The sequence below is a fragment of the Humulus lupulus genome, chromosome 8 (genome assembly GCF_963169125.1).
Source record: "Humulus lupulus chromosome 8, drHumLupu1.1, whole genome shotgun sequence".
Taxonomy (NCBI): domain Eukaryota; kingdom Viridiplantae; phylum Streptophyta; class Magnoliopsida; order Rosales; family Cannabaceae; genus Humulus; species Humulus lupulus.
This window is the reverse complement of record NC_084800.1, coordinates 35,276,764-35,295,045: the sequence shown is the minus strand read 5'-3', so window position 1 is coordinate 35,295,045 and position 18,282 is coordinate 35,276,764. Positions and strand designations below refer to the sequence as shown.

At 40.8% G+C, this 18,282-nt stretch overlaps 1 protein-coding gene across 1 annotated transcript; it reads right to left on the bottom strand.

Moving 5' to 3' along the window:
* Positions 1 to 2,445: 2,445 nt before the first annotated feature.
* LOC133795259 (protein FAR1-RELATED SEQUENCE 5-like) lies at positions 2,446 to 3,120 on the bottom strand. The gene has a single exon (XM_062232714.1). It carries the CDS (start codon positions 3,118 to 3,120, stop codon positions 2,446 to 2,448), a length of 675 nt encoding a protein of 224 aa, XP_062088698.1.
* Positions 3,121 to 18,282: the final 15,162 nt, after the last annotated feature.

Here is an 18,282-nt window from a genome sequence, read left to right as displayed (position 1 = left end):
GAGATGACTAAAGGATCGTCATGGGGTAGGTGTACGCCCCGCAAGTCATCTTCTGTGAAGGTAATTGAAAAGGCCGGATAGCATCTGTCTTCCGAGGCGACAAGGTTGACGGTGTGGTCTAATGATTTGTATCGCTTCACCCTTTCCTCCATTCTTTTACGATTTTTGGATGCCCTCTCTTGATCCGTGGTGAGCTCCACAATCCCGTGTATCATGGGGATTTGTTTGAGAGGCTCTTGTGAGCTTGTGGAATCCACATTTAGGGGGTCTGCCACAGGCGGTGTCGGGGCAGAAGCGGTGTTGGGTTGCGAAACGCCGTGTCTACTTGATCCTTTAATGTACTGGGTTAATCGTCCACTTCTCATGAGGGCCTAGATCTGATTGTGGAGGTTGTGGCACTAGAAGATTGTGTGGCCATGATCCTATTTTTTATCTCTTCTTTCAGGGGGAGTGGTGATTTTGTACGGTTCACGCCAGATGGGTCTGTCTTTGTTTTCTTCGTAGATGACCTCCTGAGGGACGGTGTACTGGAAAGATGGGTATCATAGTGGATCTCGATTTTATTTTGATATTTTTCCTCCTTTCATGTGATCTATCTCCTGTCTTTTCCTTTTGTCGTCCCTTGCAGATGAGGGAAGAGGGTTATTTGCTGGTGGCGTAGAAATAAGGGCGGACTTCTTGTGCGCACGTTCTCAAAATTCCAGGACCCTAAAGACGCCCCAGGCGCGGATCTAGTTTTCGGCCATGTCATACGGTGGTGTCATGGTGAGGTTTTCTTGTAAGAGGGACCTCACATGTAGGCTTTTGACGAAGAGGTTAGCCGCGGTGACTGGCTCAACATCGTGGATCTGATGTACGAGGTCGATGAAACGTTGTAGGTACGACTTTGGGTGTTCATTTTCGCCTTGCTCGATTCGGTAGAGATCTGCCATCGTTCATGGTGCTTCGCGGTTAGCATTATACTGTTGGAGAAAGGCTCTGCGAAGATCACCGAAACCATTGACAAAACCGGGTTTCAACTGCTCGAACCATAGCAAAGCTGGTCTAGAAAAAGTTGTGGAGAAAACTTTGCATTGTATGGCTTCGTTGTTGGCTTCCAAGTCCATCTTCTGCTAGAATTGGAATAGGTGGTTAAGCGGATCTCCTTTTTCGTTAAATGCGGGCAGTGGAGGAATTGCGAAGTCCCACGGTTTGGGCTCGTTCTATATTTAATTTGTAAAAGGCGATCTCTCGGTGGTCCTTGAAACCAAATCCATGTGATCAGTAGCGTAGGAAGACCTTCCTTCCGAGAACTTCTGCATCACTTCTCCCAGCATCTCCTCTTTCTAGCTGTCCAAGAACCGAACAGAAGGGGCACGCTCCTCGGCTGGTGTATCTTGCGGGTCTGTGCTTGGGTCTGCTGGGGCCCCTTCTCGGCGACTGGGTGGGTTGTTCTCGTGGGCTCTGCACCAGCTCGTGTATGTGCTTCGCAGCAAACCGCCTGTTGTTCCTCGGCCCCTTGATGAAGACAAGTTGGAGAGGATGGTAGAGGATCTTGGGACCCTTCTCTGATGTGGTGGGTGTTCCTCTCAGGGGAGTTGTTCTGGACGATCAGAGCTCCAGTCCTATCAAGGTTGAGATTTTCTTTGTCTTGGGCCCTGCGCGTGGCTTCATTTGTTTTTCGTAATTCAGTGATCTCAGCTTCGAGCCTGGCCTGAGCTTCGGTCTGTGACCTAATGGCTTCGTCGGATCTCTGCTGGCTAGCTTCCAGCAGTCGACACATCCTGTTGATTTGGTCGCCTACATCCGTTGGTGGGGCGACCTGGGCGACGGTACCTGGGTGACGGTACATGCTGCTCCGTTGTTCTTTGGCGGCATGGCTTCTGTGTTCGAGTGAATCTTGATTGCAAGGAATTTTTTTTTGATTTGATGATGTTGTTAAAGAGGGAATTGCTTTCCCACAAACAGCACCAATTTGTTGATGCAACAACTTTGCCTTTCTATATCTTGAGGTATTTTTCGACAAATTCCAATTCTCTGGTCTTTCTCCGATGATGAAGATAACTTTGTCGATTGTTGAACCGTCGGGGGTACCTGCAAGAAAGACACTTCGATGCCTAAGTCAGATTTTCGATAGCTTCATCTGAATAAGAGTTCAGTATTTATAGAATAAGAATGTGAGGAGGTTAGTTGGTTAAGCTGACTCCCTGATTGGTGGGAGGAATAACTAAATTTCCCTCTAAAATGCATTTGGATCAATTAAATGTGCAGAGGTTAGAGGCGCAGATCGCCTCTGACCCATGGCTTCTGATTTCAGAGCCTCTGCAGGGCCAAAACGACCCATTTTAATTTACTCAAAACAAAAAAGCCTTTTGGGCCGAACATTTTGGGCCCAACACTAAGTTTATTTCAAATTAATGCATCACATTCCAAACACAATTTGAACTTTTCATCAGAGACAATAGCCTAATCAACCGCTTTGTCAAATTTCCTTTGGAACTCGTGATATCGTTGTGCTTCAGGATTGTTATGTAAATCATCATAAACAAGTTTAATCTTTGTATGACACCTTCTCAAATTCTTGCTCCATCGTGACAAAATGTATTTCATTGGAACATTTGAAACTCCCATTCTAATGAGAATTGATATAGCGTGCTTGCATAAAATTCCTTTAAATTCAAACAGCTGACAAGAACATTGAACTTCATTATTTTCTTTGTTGAAATGAATTGTCAAGTGAACTTCTTTGCTTCCTTCACCAAAGAATAAGACCTCACATACATCAAATAATCCAGAACTTTCATCAACACAAGAAACCTCACAATAAATCTTCTCAGTCAACTCTTTTTGGAACTTTTTAAACTTTGCATTAGTGGATACTGCCTGAAATCGCTTTTTAATTACAAAATGAGTCACACAAGGAATTAAAGTGCTAAAAGATTGAAAATCAACTTGATTCCCCTTCCCAATCTTGTCTCTTAAAGCACTATCATATTGCTCAACGAATTGCTTAAGTTTTGTCTTTGAGTTAACATATCCATCAAAAAATGCATTCATGCTTTCACTACGCTGAGTAGTTGACATTCCAGCCCAAAAATGTATCTTTGACAAATGCGGGAACCCAACGACATCTTTCTTCATATAAGCTATTTAACCAACCATTGTCCTACAAATTGAAATCACTGATGAAAAGACCCTATGTTGTAACTGTTATATTATTTTAAATAATATAAAGTTAGATTAAATAATGTGACATAATGTGATTTGTCACACAAATGTGATTTGTCACACCTTGTAACATATTATTGAGAGTCACAAAATTGGACACATGTATGTGCCCAAATGTGACATATTTTGGAGTTACATGTAACTCCCAAATATTACCCAATAATGTGTAGATTTGATATTACACATTTTGATTTGAATTTCTTAAAGCCATATGTGAAATATGGCTGTTAGAGATGTGATTTTAACTCCCATAATGTGTATGGAAGTTACAAAATCAAGTGGGAATGAATTTGGAATGTTTTGCCAAATTTGGAAAATTGGTTGCTGAAAAAAAGACTTGGGCCGCTGCCTATGTTTTTCAGGCCGCGGCCCAAGAGGAAAAAAAATAGGCAAAAACACACCGTGGGCTGCGGCTCGTGTTTATCAGGCCGCGGCCTAAGCGGCTGACAGCATTTTCCAAACTTCGGTTTTATCCAATTTTGAATGTTTCCAACAACCAAGTAACTCCCAAATCTCTATTTTAATTCCATAAACAACCAATTAATCACTGGTAATAGCCATGGGGGTTGGTGGAATTTGAAATTCAAAGAGTGTCTCAAAACTCTATAAATAGGAGTCTAATGCTCACTTGTAAGACACACCTTTTTTCCATCCACAAAGCACTTGGCTGGAAAATACACCAAAAGACTTGATAATTCCAAAGAGCTATTTCCTAGAGAGATCCCTTAGTTCTTAGAGAATAGGGGGAAGTAATCTTTTGGACAAAGGTCTTGAACCTTGTTCAAGTTGGTGATCCCCACTACTCTACACTTTGGTTGTGTGAGAGTTTGTTTGTGTTTTCATTCTTTTGTTCTTCTTATTTACTTGTATTATTATAGTATTGAGTTTGTAATCTTCTTCTTTTACATATTTCTATTTACTTGTATTTTGAGCAATTGAGTTGTAATATTTATTTAATCAATTACCTTGTCTATTGTATTTTTTGCATAGAGTTGTAATTTGGTTTTTCTACATTTCCATTGAGTATAAAAATATATTCTCTAATAGTAACGCCCCAAACTCCAAGGGCCGTTACGGTGCACATTTTAAACAGTGTTAAACTCGCTAATTGAGTCATTTGGCCATAATCGTGTAACTAAGTATGATTAGCGGTTTAGGGATTAAACTATTTGGTTAAGATATAATGTTTCACTAAATTGTTTACTGTATACGTTGGGATCCCAAAAATATAATTTAAAGGTTTATTACAAGAAAATATTTACTTACAACTAGCCGATCTAAGCGGCAAAACAGAATTTAACCCTAGTTCCTCTTTCAAACCTCGGTCGTGGCGGTCGAGCAGCTGCATATGTACACATCGTCACCTAAGCTCTCCAACTCAAGGATGCTTCGGATTTCTTTTTCCTTTACCTACACCACATAGCACCTGTGATCCGAAGCCCAGCAAGAAAGCTCAATATGCTCATGAACAGTCATATCATGACATCAATTCATATCTGGCACGCCTAGCAAATATAGCTTTATTCAAGCATGCAAATAAATTCAGATAATGCTGGGGAATCTAGGATAAGAAATCCTACCCACCTGATTGGATGACTATCAAGTCAATCCTACTCAGATGAGTAATTTAACACTAGAGGTTCTGGTAAACCATAATGAGTGACTGACAAGCAAGTCACCACGGGGCTCAGCACCCAAAGCCATGCAAATGATGATCAGAATGATCATACAGAGCTTATAGCCCTGAACAGATGAGTGAATATCACTTTGAGGTTCTATTAAACCATAATGAGTGACTCACAAGCAAGTCACTACGGGGCTCGGCACCCACAGCCGCGTGACGAAACCGTCACCTAGGCTTTCTGGCAATGGCTCTAATCAGATGAGTGATTTAAAACTTGAGTGACTGATGGGTAAGTCACTAGCTTAACCAGATGAGTGACTAATGGGTAAGTCACTACGAGGCTTGGCACCCATAGCCATGTGACTAAACCGTCACTGGGGCTCGCTGGCCGTGGCTCTGAATGACTATCATTTGGCTAGACAAGCGCTTTTAGTTTTCATCGAACTTGAGGTCAGTCCGGAATTAATGTTCATTTGAGTCATTCAATGCAAATGTTGATTAGATCTAATCTTTTATCGGATTGCGTCCTTGACTTTTTAGTCAATACCAGGTGACCAGTGCTTAGTACTACTGCGAAATTGACACGTAGGTCACAACTTCACAGCTAATATTGACACCATGGCCAATTCTGACTAGTCAGTCAGAGCCACGCACAAGTAAGCAATTCTACCAGGCATATATCATATGTCAAATATCCAAAAGTAGGGCATTCATCATGCTTACTTAACAGTTGCTAACACAAATATGATCATGCACAAACACAGAGACTCAAGCTCTGATCAATCTCATATTCAATATTCATGGCATGCCCTAATCACATGTTTCTCGTGCATCACATGCATCACGTTTAAACATCCAACATGCATCAAGAATAACCATGCATGTCACATATGGAGTGCAGTTTTCTTACCTTTGGTCCAAGTACAGGTTACCAATAAACGAGCCATAAGCACGATCCTGATTCCAAGCCTCTAGTGATAACCTAGTCACAACCATAAACAGTGATCCAATGAGTTCAAGTTCTAAAACTGTAATGCCCCAAAATCCCTAAGAAGGTTTATGACCTTGATTAGGAGGCCGGGAGGGCCATAATTGGTTTATTATGTTATTAAATGATTATATGCATGTTTATGTGAATTATATTATAATATGATGTTAAATGCATGCATATGGGTCCACATTTTATTATAAGGGCATTTTGGTAATTTGGCCCGTTGAGGGCATAATTGTGTATTTTGGTGCATGTTTGTGATTAATTGATAAGGCCACATTGCAATGTGGATTTGTTCGAGCCATTCGTCATGAGATGATCTGGAATGCAAAGTAGCGGTTTAGTCATAACGGGATTAAGTTCGAGACTTGGGGTGAGTCTCGGGGTGATTTTAATGATTAGAGCGTTGCCGGGAATTAAAGGGTAACGGGATATGGATTATTGGTGTTTGAGAATTTTGGAGAATAACGAGAATTGGAGGGTGTTAATTATAATTAACGAAATAGGCGAGCAATGATGAATTTGCCCTTGGTGGCTGTTAAGGCTTTTATTAGACTTGAGGGCATTTAGGTCTATTCACCCTTAAGGATTTATATCAGCAATTAAGGTTGTAGAAGCTTATCAAAAACAGAGCATCACTTCCTATTTCTCTCCCGATGGTCATTTATCTCCCATTCCTCTTTGGATTTTCAAGCTCTTTTTGAGGAATCAAGCCAGGGAACCAAGTCTTGATGATCTAGGGTTATGTTATACCATTGAAGAGGGTGTGATTCTGAGATTAAGGTGAGCTTCTAGCCATAAAAACATTAGTTCTTGCTCTGTTTTTCCTTTTGAGTTTCAGCTGGTTTTTTGGGTTGAATAATGAGAATTGAACGAGGTTTTTGGCTAGGGTTTCTTAGGTTGTGATGCCTAGGAAATGTGGGGATGGTTTTTGGGTTCATTTTGAGACTTACTTTGATGTTTGGAAGCATTTGAATCAAGTTGGAAATGAAGGAGTCGAAGGAGAAAGGTTCAGGGGTGATTTTGGCTGTGTAGTGCCATAGCGCCCAGAAGGGAGCGCTACCCAGAGTGGCTTTGGGGCGGTTTTGGTTCTGAGAAGAGCTCTGGGGCGCTAGTGGGTAGCGCTGGGGCACTACCCTGTTTCTTCAGAATCCTATTTTGAGTGTTTTTAAGGGATTTTGGCACGGGGTTTCAATTCCTAAGGCCCGGGATCGAATCTACTCACTGTGTGGGTACATTTCGGGGTCCTGAAAGTGGGGTTTAGATCAAGACCCTATTTTTGATGATTTTCATTAATTGGAGATTGTATTTGGTTATGACTAGGTGACCGCTAAAGGATTAAAAGGTCGATCGTTCTCAAGGGTCGTTCTTGTTCTAATTCTCGCTCGAACCAGAGGTAAGAAAACTGTACCCCATATGTGACATGCATGGTTATTCGTGAGGCATGTTAAGTGCTCTATATGTCGAGATTGATTGCATTAAAAATGCATAAGATACATGAGATTAGGGCATGGCATGAATGTTGATTATGAGATTGATCAGAGCTTGAGTCTCAGTAATTGTGCATGATTATAATTATGCTTCTGATTACTGAATGAGCATGCCAAATGCCTTATATCTGAATATTTGACATATGATATATGTCTGTTTGTATTACCTAAATGAGGAAGCACTGAATTATTAGTCAGGGATTGGCAATGGTGTCAGTATCAACTGTGAAGTTGTGACTTATTAGTCAAGTTCGGCAGTGGTACTGAGGACTGGTCACGTGGGATTGACTAATAAGTCAAGTACGGCCTTAGCGTGTCAACGCAAGCTGATAAAAGATTAGATCTAATCGACATCTACATTGAATGACTCAAATGAGCATTAATGCCGAACCGGCCTCATGCTTGATGAAAATTGAAAAGAGATTGTCTAGTCTAAGGGCTAGTTATTTGGAGCCAGAGCCAGAAAGGCTAAGGTGACCTACATGTCACATGGCTAGGAGGGTATGGGACCTCCAGAGTGTGATTCATTAGTCACTAATATAGAGTGTGACTCATTAGTCATTAATATAGAGTGTGACTCATTAGTCACCTATACAGGGTATGACTCATTAGTCATCCACACAGAGATTGACTCATTAGTCATCTATACAGAGTGTGAGTCATTAGTCACCTATACAGAGTGAGACTCATTAGTCTCCTATACAGGGTATGAATCATTAGTCATCTATACAGAGTGTGACTCATTAGTCACCTATGCAGGGTGTGACTCATTAGTCACCCACTCCGAGATTGACTTACTAGTCATTTGTCCAAGAAGCAGGTCCCCAGAGATTGACTTATTAGTCATCTATTCAGATGTAGGACCCCATAATCATTTATTTGAACTTATTTGCATGCATGATGAAAGCTATTATTGCTAGGCATGCACATTATGATTCGATGACATGTTATTAATGATCATGAGCATATTGAGTTTTCTAGCTGGGTTTCGGCTCACGGGTGCTATGTGGTGTAGGTAAAGGAAAAAGAAAGCTGGACCATCCTTGAGTTGGAGAGCTTAGGTGACGACGTGTACATATGCGGCTGCTCGACCGCCATGGCCGAGGGTTGAAAGAGGAACTAGGGTTAAACCCTGTTTTGCCGCTTAGATCGGTTGGTTGTAAATATTTTCTTGTAATAGACCTTTAAATTATATTTTTGGGATCCCAATGTATACAGTAAACGTTCTAATGAAACGTTATATCTTAACCAACATTTTTAATCCCTAAACCGCTAATCATACTTAGTTACATGTTTATGGCCAAATGACTCGATTAGCGAGTTTAGCACTGTTTATAATGCGAACCGTAACGGTCCCTGGAGTTTAGGGTGTTATAAAAACCAATCCTAGAACCAAGACCTAGCCTCTAGGACATTGAATCCCACTAAACCGGGTAGTAGGAACGATCTCGAGGCCTAAGGTTTGAGTTCCCATGTTCAAAACATCATTTCGGCCATAAAAACCCTCAAGAGTCATGGCCCCAAAACCCTGAGCCGCGGCCCCCAGCCAAGACAGGAGCACCAGTGGCAAGCACCGCGATTCACCTTCCCCAGTGCCGCGGCCCCCAGCCACCTCAACTCCACCATCACCAGCATCATGCTCGGATCGCAGCGCCCAAGAACAGGGCCGCAGCCCTACCTGGGAAACCTGCCATAAACCCTATTTTCCTCTTTTAAAACCTTCCAAAAACCTATCCAAACACCTCCAAATCTCAAAATCAAAGTTCTCAAACATCCCCATGATCCAAAACAAACAAAACCCAAGTCTTAAATCATCCAAAAACTCATCACAACACAAAATCCAATTGAAGTTTAAAACTTTGAAAACTTGAATTACCTCCGATTGAGTTGTTCCCAACTAAATCCTCCAGCTAATAAGCTTCTAATCTTTCCTAGGATCGCTATGCCTCGATCCTCGCTTGAATCCGAGTCCTAGAACTCAAGTTCCCTTCGAAAATGCGATTGGGAGACAAAAATGGAACTTAGAAGGAGAGAGAACGTTCTGAACGTTCTTTTTATTTATTAAAAGGTTACTTCAAGCTTAAGTAGCCTCAAACAAATCTTAACGCTCGGGGTCCCAAAAACGTCCCCAGGGACAAAATAGTCAAAACCTCCATAATTTCCCCCTAATTTATCACCAAATATTTATTCCCATTACCCAATAACCTGGTAATGTGCTAAATACCCCTTGACTCACTCCGAGTCAAGAATAAATCTCGTTGTGACTTTCCCACTAGCTTACCTCCTAGGATCGTCTCGTGCTGGGTAACCCTGGCATAACCAAATAATAATAAAGCACCACACACATATCACATATATGCCAAATATGCCCGAAATTGCCAAAATACGAAAATCACTCAATTAATCAGAAATGGGTTCACATGCATATTTAATACACCTAAACATGCATATAATCAATTAATAACATAATAAATCAATTATGGCCCTCCCGGCCTCCTAATCAAGGTCCTAAACCTTATTAGGAAATTTGAGGCATTACAATGTTTTCTCAAATTCTTCATTTGTCAAAGAATTATAAACACACTTTTTCAATGCCTTTTTAATTGGCTTATAAGATTGATAACCACTTAACTTCTCAGGTATCTTTTTCATTATATGCCAAAGGCACCAACGATGTCGAATTTGGGGAAACACAATATCAATTACCTTCTTCATTGCTTTGTCTTTATCAGTAATTATGGCATTTGGAGCACATCCAGACATGCATGCATGCCATATCTTGAACAACCAAATAAATGTTTTGGTAGACTCACTTGATAGCAACCAACATCCTAACAAGATTGATTGACCATGATGATTTACTCCAAAAAAAAGGGGCAAATTACATATCATACTTGTTTGTTAAATATGTAGTGCCAAATGTAACCACATCACCAAATTCTTCATATATTGCTCTACTCCTTGCATCAGCCCAAAATATATTTTTTATCCTTGACTTAGCGTCTAAATCCATTGTATAGAAAAAACCTGAATTTTTAGATTGCATTCGAACAAAATATTGATGAATTGCTTCAGCCTCTCCAACCCCTAGTCGTAATCGTTTTGCTTTCTCAATAAGATTTCTATAATCCTTCTGTAAGAATGGAACATTATCATGACCCCCAGCTTCAATAACAAATTATTGAAAATTATTTGCAACACTTATTCCTGCTCGATCATTTACTTCAAGTTTTCTTTGAGCACTAATACTTATCTCTCTATTGCATAAATAGAATCTTGACTTTTGAGGACTCAATCCATGGTTATGCTAAAGTATAACTGAATTAATCTTGCATTTTCCATCCTCAAGAATAGTACCATTAAATCTAGCCTTGCATTCCACTTTTGTCAAAGGATTAGGATTAAGATAATTTTTCTTGTGAGATTTTGACTTCCCTGCTCCCGAACATGACAAAGTTAAAATTTTTTGTTTTTCTATCTTCTGAAGCACGTGATGTTTTCTTTCTAATTCCAAAACCCTCTTGTTTTCCATATTGTCTATAATACTCATAAAGATCATCAAATGAGCTAAAATACATTCCAGGTTCAGGGGCCTTTAGAATTTCTGAATACTCTATTTTAACCTTCTTTTTTTTTGCATGTTTAAAACTCTGCCACTTGTCTCTTTGTCCAAATCCATGCCCATATTTGTGACTCACGCAGCACTAGAAGGCTGGAAGGACGATTCAACAGCTCTTAAGAGTAACTTTAAATGGTGAAATGATGATTCTCATTTCTTACTCTCTATAGAATTTAACAAATGATAGAGGTAAAGCAAATAAACTCATTCTTTTACAAAATATCACCATACTTGTATTTCTCCAAGTGACATATGTACCACCTCAATAGTCCCTGAAATATGAACGAAAGATAAAAGGAGAAAAGAAAGAAGAAGAAGAAAAAAGAGTGCAAACACATTTAGGAACACTTAAGGTATTAGCTCAATAAAATTTATGCCCAAAATTATGCATCATTCAACCCCAATATAGAATATCATGTTAAACTTATTACATAGTTTATTTTTTTCTATTATAAAATTCATCACCTTTATCTTTTTCGGGTTAAAAAATTTCATATTCTTCATCATATAAATTCTTCTCCTACAAATTACATTCGTAATTTATTTTATTTATTTTTATTTTAAAATAAAATTAGATTTATTTCTTTACATTCCAACGAGATAGTAGAATGAAAGTTCAAAATAATTCTTTTTATAAAAAATATATATGAAGACAGAAGAAGAAATAAGGGTCAAGCCATATATACATATATATATATACAGAGAGAGAAAGATACTGGAGAAATGGAGGATAGCATTCAATCACCAAGCCTTTTTTCACTATTTCCACATTTTCTCCCTCTTAGCAACAAACGAAAAAAAAAAAGGGTTTTCGTAGAAACTAATCCTTAAATTAAAATTTTTTTCCTCTTTAACTTGAGAAATGATGAAATTCGTAAATGATTATAGTTGCTTAATTAGCATATGAAGGCTTTGAAATATAGAGTTGGAGCTAAAAAGACTAAGAGAGATGGTAAAGATAGAGAAGAAGACGAAGTAAGAAAATAAATTTTTGTTTTTTTAATTTACTTATAAATCAAAACTAAATAATAATGAAATTGAAAAGTAGGGTATTAAGAAAGTAGAACACAACTGAATACTTGTTTATTATTAAAATAATATTTAACTGAAGTCAAGTGTACTGCCACGTACGCTCGGGAGAAAATGCCACCGGGTTATATAGCATATTATTCTAGGGTAAATCACCTATCACACAACTACAAAATTATGTTTTAAGCCCAATTTAATGTGAACTGCCTAATAATTAATTGCAGAGAAAAATAATTTTTTGATATTTATAGTCACTCAAACTTTTTTTCTACCCTTTTATTTAAGATTGAAAAAAAAATAAATGAAAAAAACCTATATTTGTGGTAGTATTACTTCAATCATTAACAATCGAATACTTTTGTAGAAGATTCTAAAGTCATAAATTATAACTTTGTAGTATGTGGAGAAGCGTTTCTTAGTCATAATTGTTAAGCAGTTAAAGGCTGTTTCACAATATTTTATACGCGCGGGAACTGTTTGATTCAAATATACATATACAATTACATGTTTTGATATATTCTGACAAAAAAAAGTTTGCATGTATAATTATATATTTGTGTGATTTTAATATATAGATCTTTAAATACATATCCCGCCGCGCGTTATTTGGAAATGAGCATATATAATATACTTTTTTTCAATAATAAGAGAATTTTTCATTACCAAAGGTCAGTTCTTGCCTTGGAATGCATCATTTTCCCCACATATGTAGACATATAAAGGCCAATATGCATTTGCTAGAAATAAAGAATATTTCATTCCCAATTAATTTTTTTTCTTAACTAGTGTTCTTGTTGAGTGTATAACTGAAATGGTTTAATGTGATAGGATATTCCTACCTCTAAGCACCCAAACAGCAAGAAAAATGATAGATAGCAGCAAAAACAAGATGCAGAAATAATGAAAGAAACACTGTTGTATTGAAACCCAGGTATTCGAGAGCCTGGTCTCTCCCAAAAGAGGTTACAATCACCAATTCCAGCCTACCTCCAAATGGTCTATTTACTATCCTTTATATACTATGACCTCGTTGTACTCCCATGTACCCTACTCCCACCCAAACACAACTCACATAACTACCTTTCATTGACCCTTACTAATTGGACAGCAATTACCCCCGAACTTTTCCCTCCCCCTTATTTCTCCTAGTGTACACAAATGTAATAGGAGGCCTATCAATACCGCCGGCCACAAGTTTCACCTTGTCCTCAAGGTGAAAGTCTGGAAATTGCTCTTGAATCACACGAAAGTCCTCCCAAGTTGCTTCACATTCGGGCATGTTCATCCATTTTATCAATGCTTGAGGGGCTGCTTTGTGAGTTCCTGGCCGAAATTCCAAAACAGATTCTGGTGTCAAGATCCATTCCAACTCGATTGTCAACTCCGGAGGTAACTTGGAAGGTTGCTGATTTGGTCCCAATGTTGCCTTCAGCAGCGATACATGAAAAACAGGATGTATTGTAGCGTCCGGAGGGAGCTGAAGGCGATACGCTGCTTTCCCAATACGTTCCAGGATCGGAAAAGGGCCAAAATATCGCGGTGACAACTTCTCATTGATGCGTTTAGCGACTGTTTTCTGCCGATATGGCCTTAACTTCACATTGAATAAGTCCCCCACCTTAAACTACACATCCCTTCTTTTTTTATCAGCCTGCACCTTCATCTTCTGTTGAGCCCGGTGTAAGTTCTGTCTTAGCAGCCCCAAAATGTTATCTCTGTCCTGAAGCATTTGTTCCACCACTGATACTTTAGTGCTGGCTGGTTCAAAATGTACTAATGGAGGAGGATCCCTGTGATATAGTGTAACGCCCTGGATAGCCAAGACCGTTACAATTCTACCACTTTCCTTGTAATACTTGTTACTTTCTAAGGTTACTAATGGTTACACAGGTTTCCAAACCACCAGTTACCTTTATCTAGTTTCCTAGGACCGTCTTGGCACGTGCATCACGTTTGTTTCACAGCACCCACACAATACAATTCACATATCATTATTATCACATAATATAATTCACATAGTCATATAACATGCTTAAAATCATAATCATACATCTTAATCACACATAATTCCCATCATGCCCTCCCGGCACACTAATCAAGGCCCTTAAGCCTTATCAGTGAATTTGGGTCGTTACAACTATCCCCTCCTAATAAGAATTTCGTCCTCGAAATTTACCTGAACAACTCCGGATACTGATCCCGCATAGCTGTCTCAAGCTCCCAGGTCGCCTCCTTGACCTTACTGTTTCTCCACAGCACTTTAACTAAAGGAATCGTTTTATTTCGCAACACCTTATCCTTCCGGTCCAAGATCTGAACTGGTCGCTCATCATAAGCCAAATCTGCCTGTAACTCCAAATCTTCATGCCTCAATACATGACTTACATCTGAAACATACTTCCGAAGCATAGAGACATGAAACACATCATGAACTCCAGACAATGATGGCGGCAAGGCTAACCTGTAAGCCACCTGACCAATCCTTTCCAAGATCTCAAATGGTCCAATGAATCTAGGGCTTAACTTGCCCTTCTTACCAAACCTCCTCACCCCTCGCAGAGGTGAAACTCGAAGAAAGACGTGATCACCAACCTGAAACTCCACGTCTCTACGCCTAGGATCAGCATAGCTTTTCTGCCTACTCTGAGATGCGAGCATCCTAGCTCGGATCTTCTCTATGGCCTCACTCGTCTTCTGGACCATGTCCGGTCCCAAGTACCTCCTCTCACCCATCTCATCCCAATGGATAGGTGATCTACACTTCCTCCCATACAACATCTCATAGGGAGCCACTCCAATCGTTGACTGACAACTATTATTGTACGAGAACTCAATCAACGGAAGGTACTTACTCCAAGAACCCTCAAAGTCAATCACACAAGCTCTGAGCATATCCTCCAGTATCTGGATCGTCCTCTCAGACTGTCCGTCAGTCTGAGGATGAAAAGCTGTATTGAACTTCAACTGAGTTCCCAAAGCTTTCTACAAACCTCCCCAAAACTTGGAAGTGAAAATAGGATCCCGGTCTGACACAATTGACTTAGGAACCCCATGGAGACGTACGGTCTCTTTTACGTACAACTCAGCGTACTGATCCACCGTACAAGTTGACCTCACTGGAAGGAAATGGGCTGACTTGGTATATCTATCCACTATCACCCATATTGAGTCATGAAACCCTACTGTTTTGGGTAGACCTCCTACGAAATCCATAGTAATATCCTCCCATTTCCACTCAGGAATACCCAAAGGCTGAAGCAACCCTGCTGGTCGCTGATGCTCAGCTTTCACCTGTTGACAGGTTAGGCATCTAGCAACGTACTCTACCACATCCCTCTTCATCCCGGGCCACCAATACAAAGTCCGTAGATCCTGATACATCTTTGTGGTACCCGGATGAAGCGAGTACGGCGTCGTATGAGACTCATCTAGTATCTCTCGTCTGATCCCCTCGTCAGCTGGAACACAAACTCGTCCCTGATACCGTAATAAACCAATCTCTGAAACAGAATAGTCCTTAGCTATTCCTGCCAAAACATCCTCTCTAACCCTCTGTAAATGAGCGTCTGTCAACTGCCCCTCTCTGATCCGCTCTAGCAGGGTCGACTGTAGAGTAATATTAGCCAATCGGCCCACAACCAATTCTATTCCCGCTCTAACCATCTCATCTGCTAACTCCCTTGAGATCTGAACAGAGCTGTACAACTGACCTGGACCTCTACGGCTCAATGCATCAGCCACCACATTAGCTTTTCCTGGATGGTAAAGAATATCACAATCATAATCTTTCACCAGCTCTAGCCAACGTCTCTGTCTCATATTCAGGTCCTTTTGTGTAAAGAAATATTTCAGGCTCTTATGGTCAGTGTACACCTCGCACTTCTCCCCATAAAGGTAATGCCGCCAAATCTTTAAGGCAAAAACCACTGCTGCCAGCTCTAAGTCATGAGTAGGATACCGCTGCTCATACTCCTTCAGCTGTCGTGATGCATAAGCTATCACCTTCTCATTCTGCATCAGCACACAGCCTAAACCCAACCTCGATGCATCACAATAAACAACAAACTTTCCTTCTGCTGAAGGCAAACTCAACACTGGTGCAGTAATAAGTCGTCGCTTCAACTCCTAGAAACTACCCTCACACTTGTCTGACCAAATAAACTTTAAATTCTTTCTTGTCAATTTTGTCATCAGTGCTGCTATCTTCGAGAAACCCTCTACAAACCGCCTGTAGTAGCCTGCCAAACCAAGAAAACTCCGCACCTCTGAGGCGTTCCTTGGCCTCGGCCAATCCCTAACTGCCTCTATCTTAGACGGATCTACCTTAATCCCATCTGCACCAACAATGTGTCCAAGGAATGTCACTTCAGGTAACCAGAACTCGCACTTCTTAAACTTAGCATATAACTGATGCTCCCTCAACCTCTGAAGAATCAATCGAAGATGAAACTCGTGCTCTGCCTCTGAACTGGAGTACACCAAGATGTCATCGATGAAGACTATAACAAACTGATTCAGAAAATCTTTGAATACCCTGTTCATTAAATCCATAAAGGCTGCTGGGGCATTGGTCAAACCAAAAGACATGACCAAGAACTCATAATGCCCATAACGCGTCCGAAAAGCTGTCTTAGGTATGTCCTCATCCTTGATCCTCAGCTGGTGATAACCAGATCGAAGATCAATCTTTGAGAACACCATCTTACCCTGTAATTGATCGAACAAGTCATCAATCCTCGGTAGGGGATACTTATTCTTAATAGTTAACTTATTCAGTTCCCGATAATCAATACACATTCTCAGAGTCCCATCCTTCTTCTTAATAAATAAGACTGGAGCACCCCATGGCGAATAGCTAGGTCTGATGAACCCTATATCCAGAAGTTCCTGCAGTTGTTTCTTTAACTCTTTCAATTCCGCTGGTGCCATCCTGTACGGTGCCCTCGACACTGGCTCTGTCCCCGGTGCCAACTCAATAACAAACTCAATCTCCCTACGCGGCGGTAACCCAGGCAAATCCTCAGGGAACACATCTAAGAACTCACAAACCAGTCTGGTCTCCTCCGGTCCAACTGATGAAACTTTGGTGGTATCCACCACACTAGCCAAGAAGCCTATACATCCACCCTGTAGTAAATCTCTGGCTCTTAACGCAGAAATTCTGGGTACTCGGGGTCCACACACCGCTCCCACAAAAACAAAGGGATCCTCACCCTCTGGCTCAAAAGTCACCATTTTCTTTCTACAGTCAATGGTAGCTCCATACCTAATAAGCCAATCCATACCTAAGATCATGTCAAAGTCCTCCATACTCAACTCAATCAAGTCCACTGACAACTCTCTACCATCAACTAACACTGGCAGTGCCCTAACCCATCTCCTAGACACCACTAGCTCTCCCGTAGGCAAAATTGTCCCAAACCCTGAAGCTCTAACCTCACTAGGTCTACACAATCTATCAATCACCCTATCAGAAACAAATGAATGCGTAGCACCAGAATCAATCAAAACAGTAAAAGAAGTGCCAGCACTAGAAAGCTGACCTGTCACTACCGAGGGACTAGCCTCGGCCTCTGCCTGCGTCAAAGTGAACACTCGAGCTGGAGTCAAGCTGTCCACTTTTCCTGCCTCGCCCTTCTTCACTGTTGGGCAATCTTTTCTGAGGTGTCCCACCACCCCGCATACATAGCAGGCCTTAGCCTGACACTCGCCCAAATGGCGTCTCCTGCACCTCGGGCATTCTGGGTAAGTCCTCCACGAATCGCCGCCTCCCCGTCGGCCACCCTGAACACCCCGACCTCCTCTATCAAACCTAGGAGCAATTGGGGCTTCAGGAGTCTTTCTCTTCAAATCACTAACACCTCCACCTCTACTAGAACCAGAGTACGGAGGCACCGGTCTACGGCCCTCCCTTCTTGCTACATTATCTCTCCAAATTCTATTCTCTGCTTCCTCAGCAGTCAAAGCCCTTTCCACAGCCTGGGCATAGGTAGTCACCCCAGGAACTGTAGTAATCCTTACATCCCGGGCTATCATGACATTTAGCCCTCTAACAAATCTGTCTAACCTGGTCGCATCGGTAGGAACAAGATCCGGTGCAAACTTTGCAAGTCTATCAAATTTTAAGGCATACTCTGTAACAGTCAAACTGCCCTGAACAAGGCCCACAAACTCATTCACCTTCGCTGCCCTGATAGCAATGTTATAGTACTTCTGATTAAACAAATCTTTAAACTCTTCCCAAGTCATCGTGGCAACATTTCTGGTCTGCGATACCACCTCCCACCAGATTAGGGCATCCTCTCTCAACATATAAGTGGCG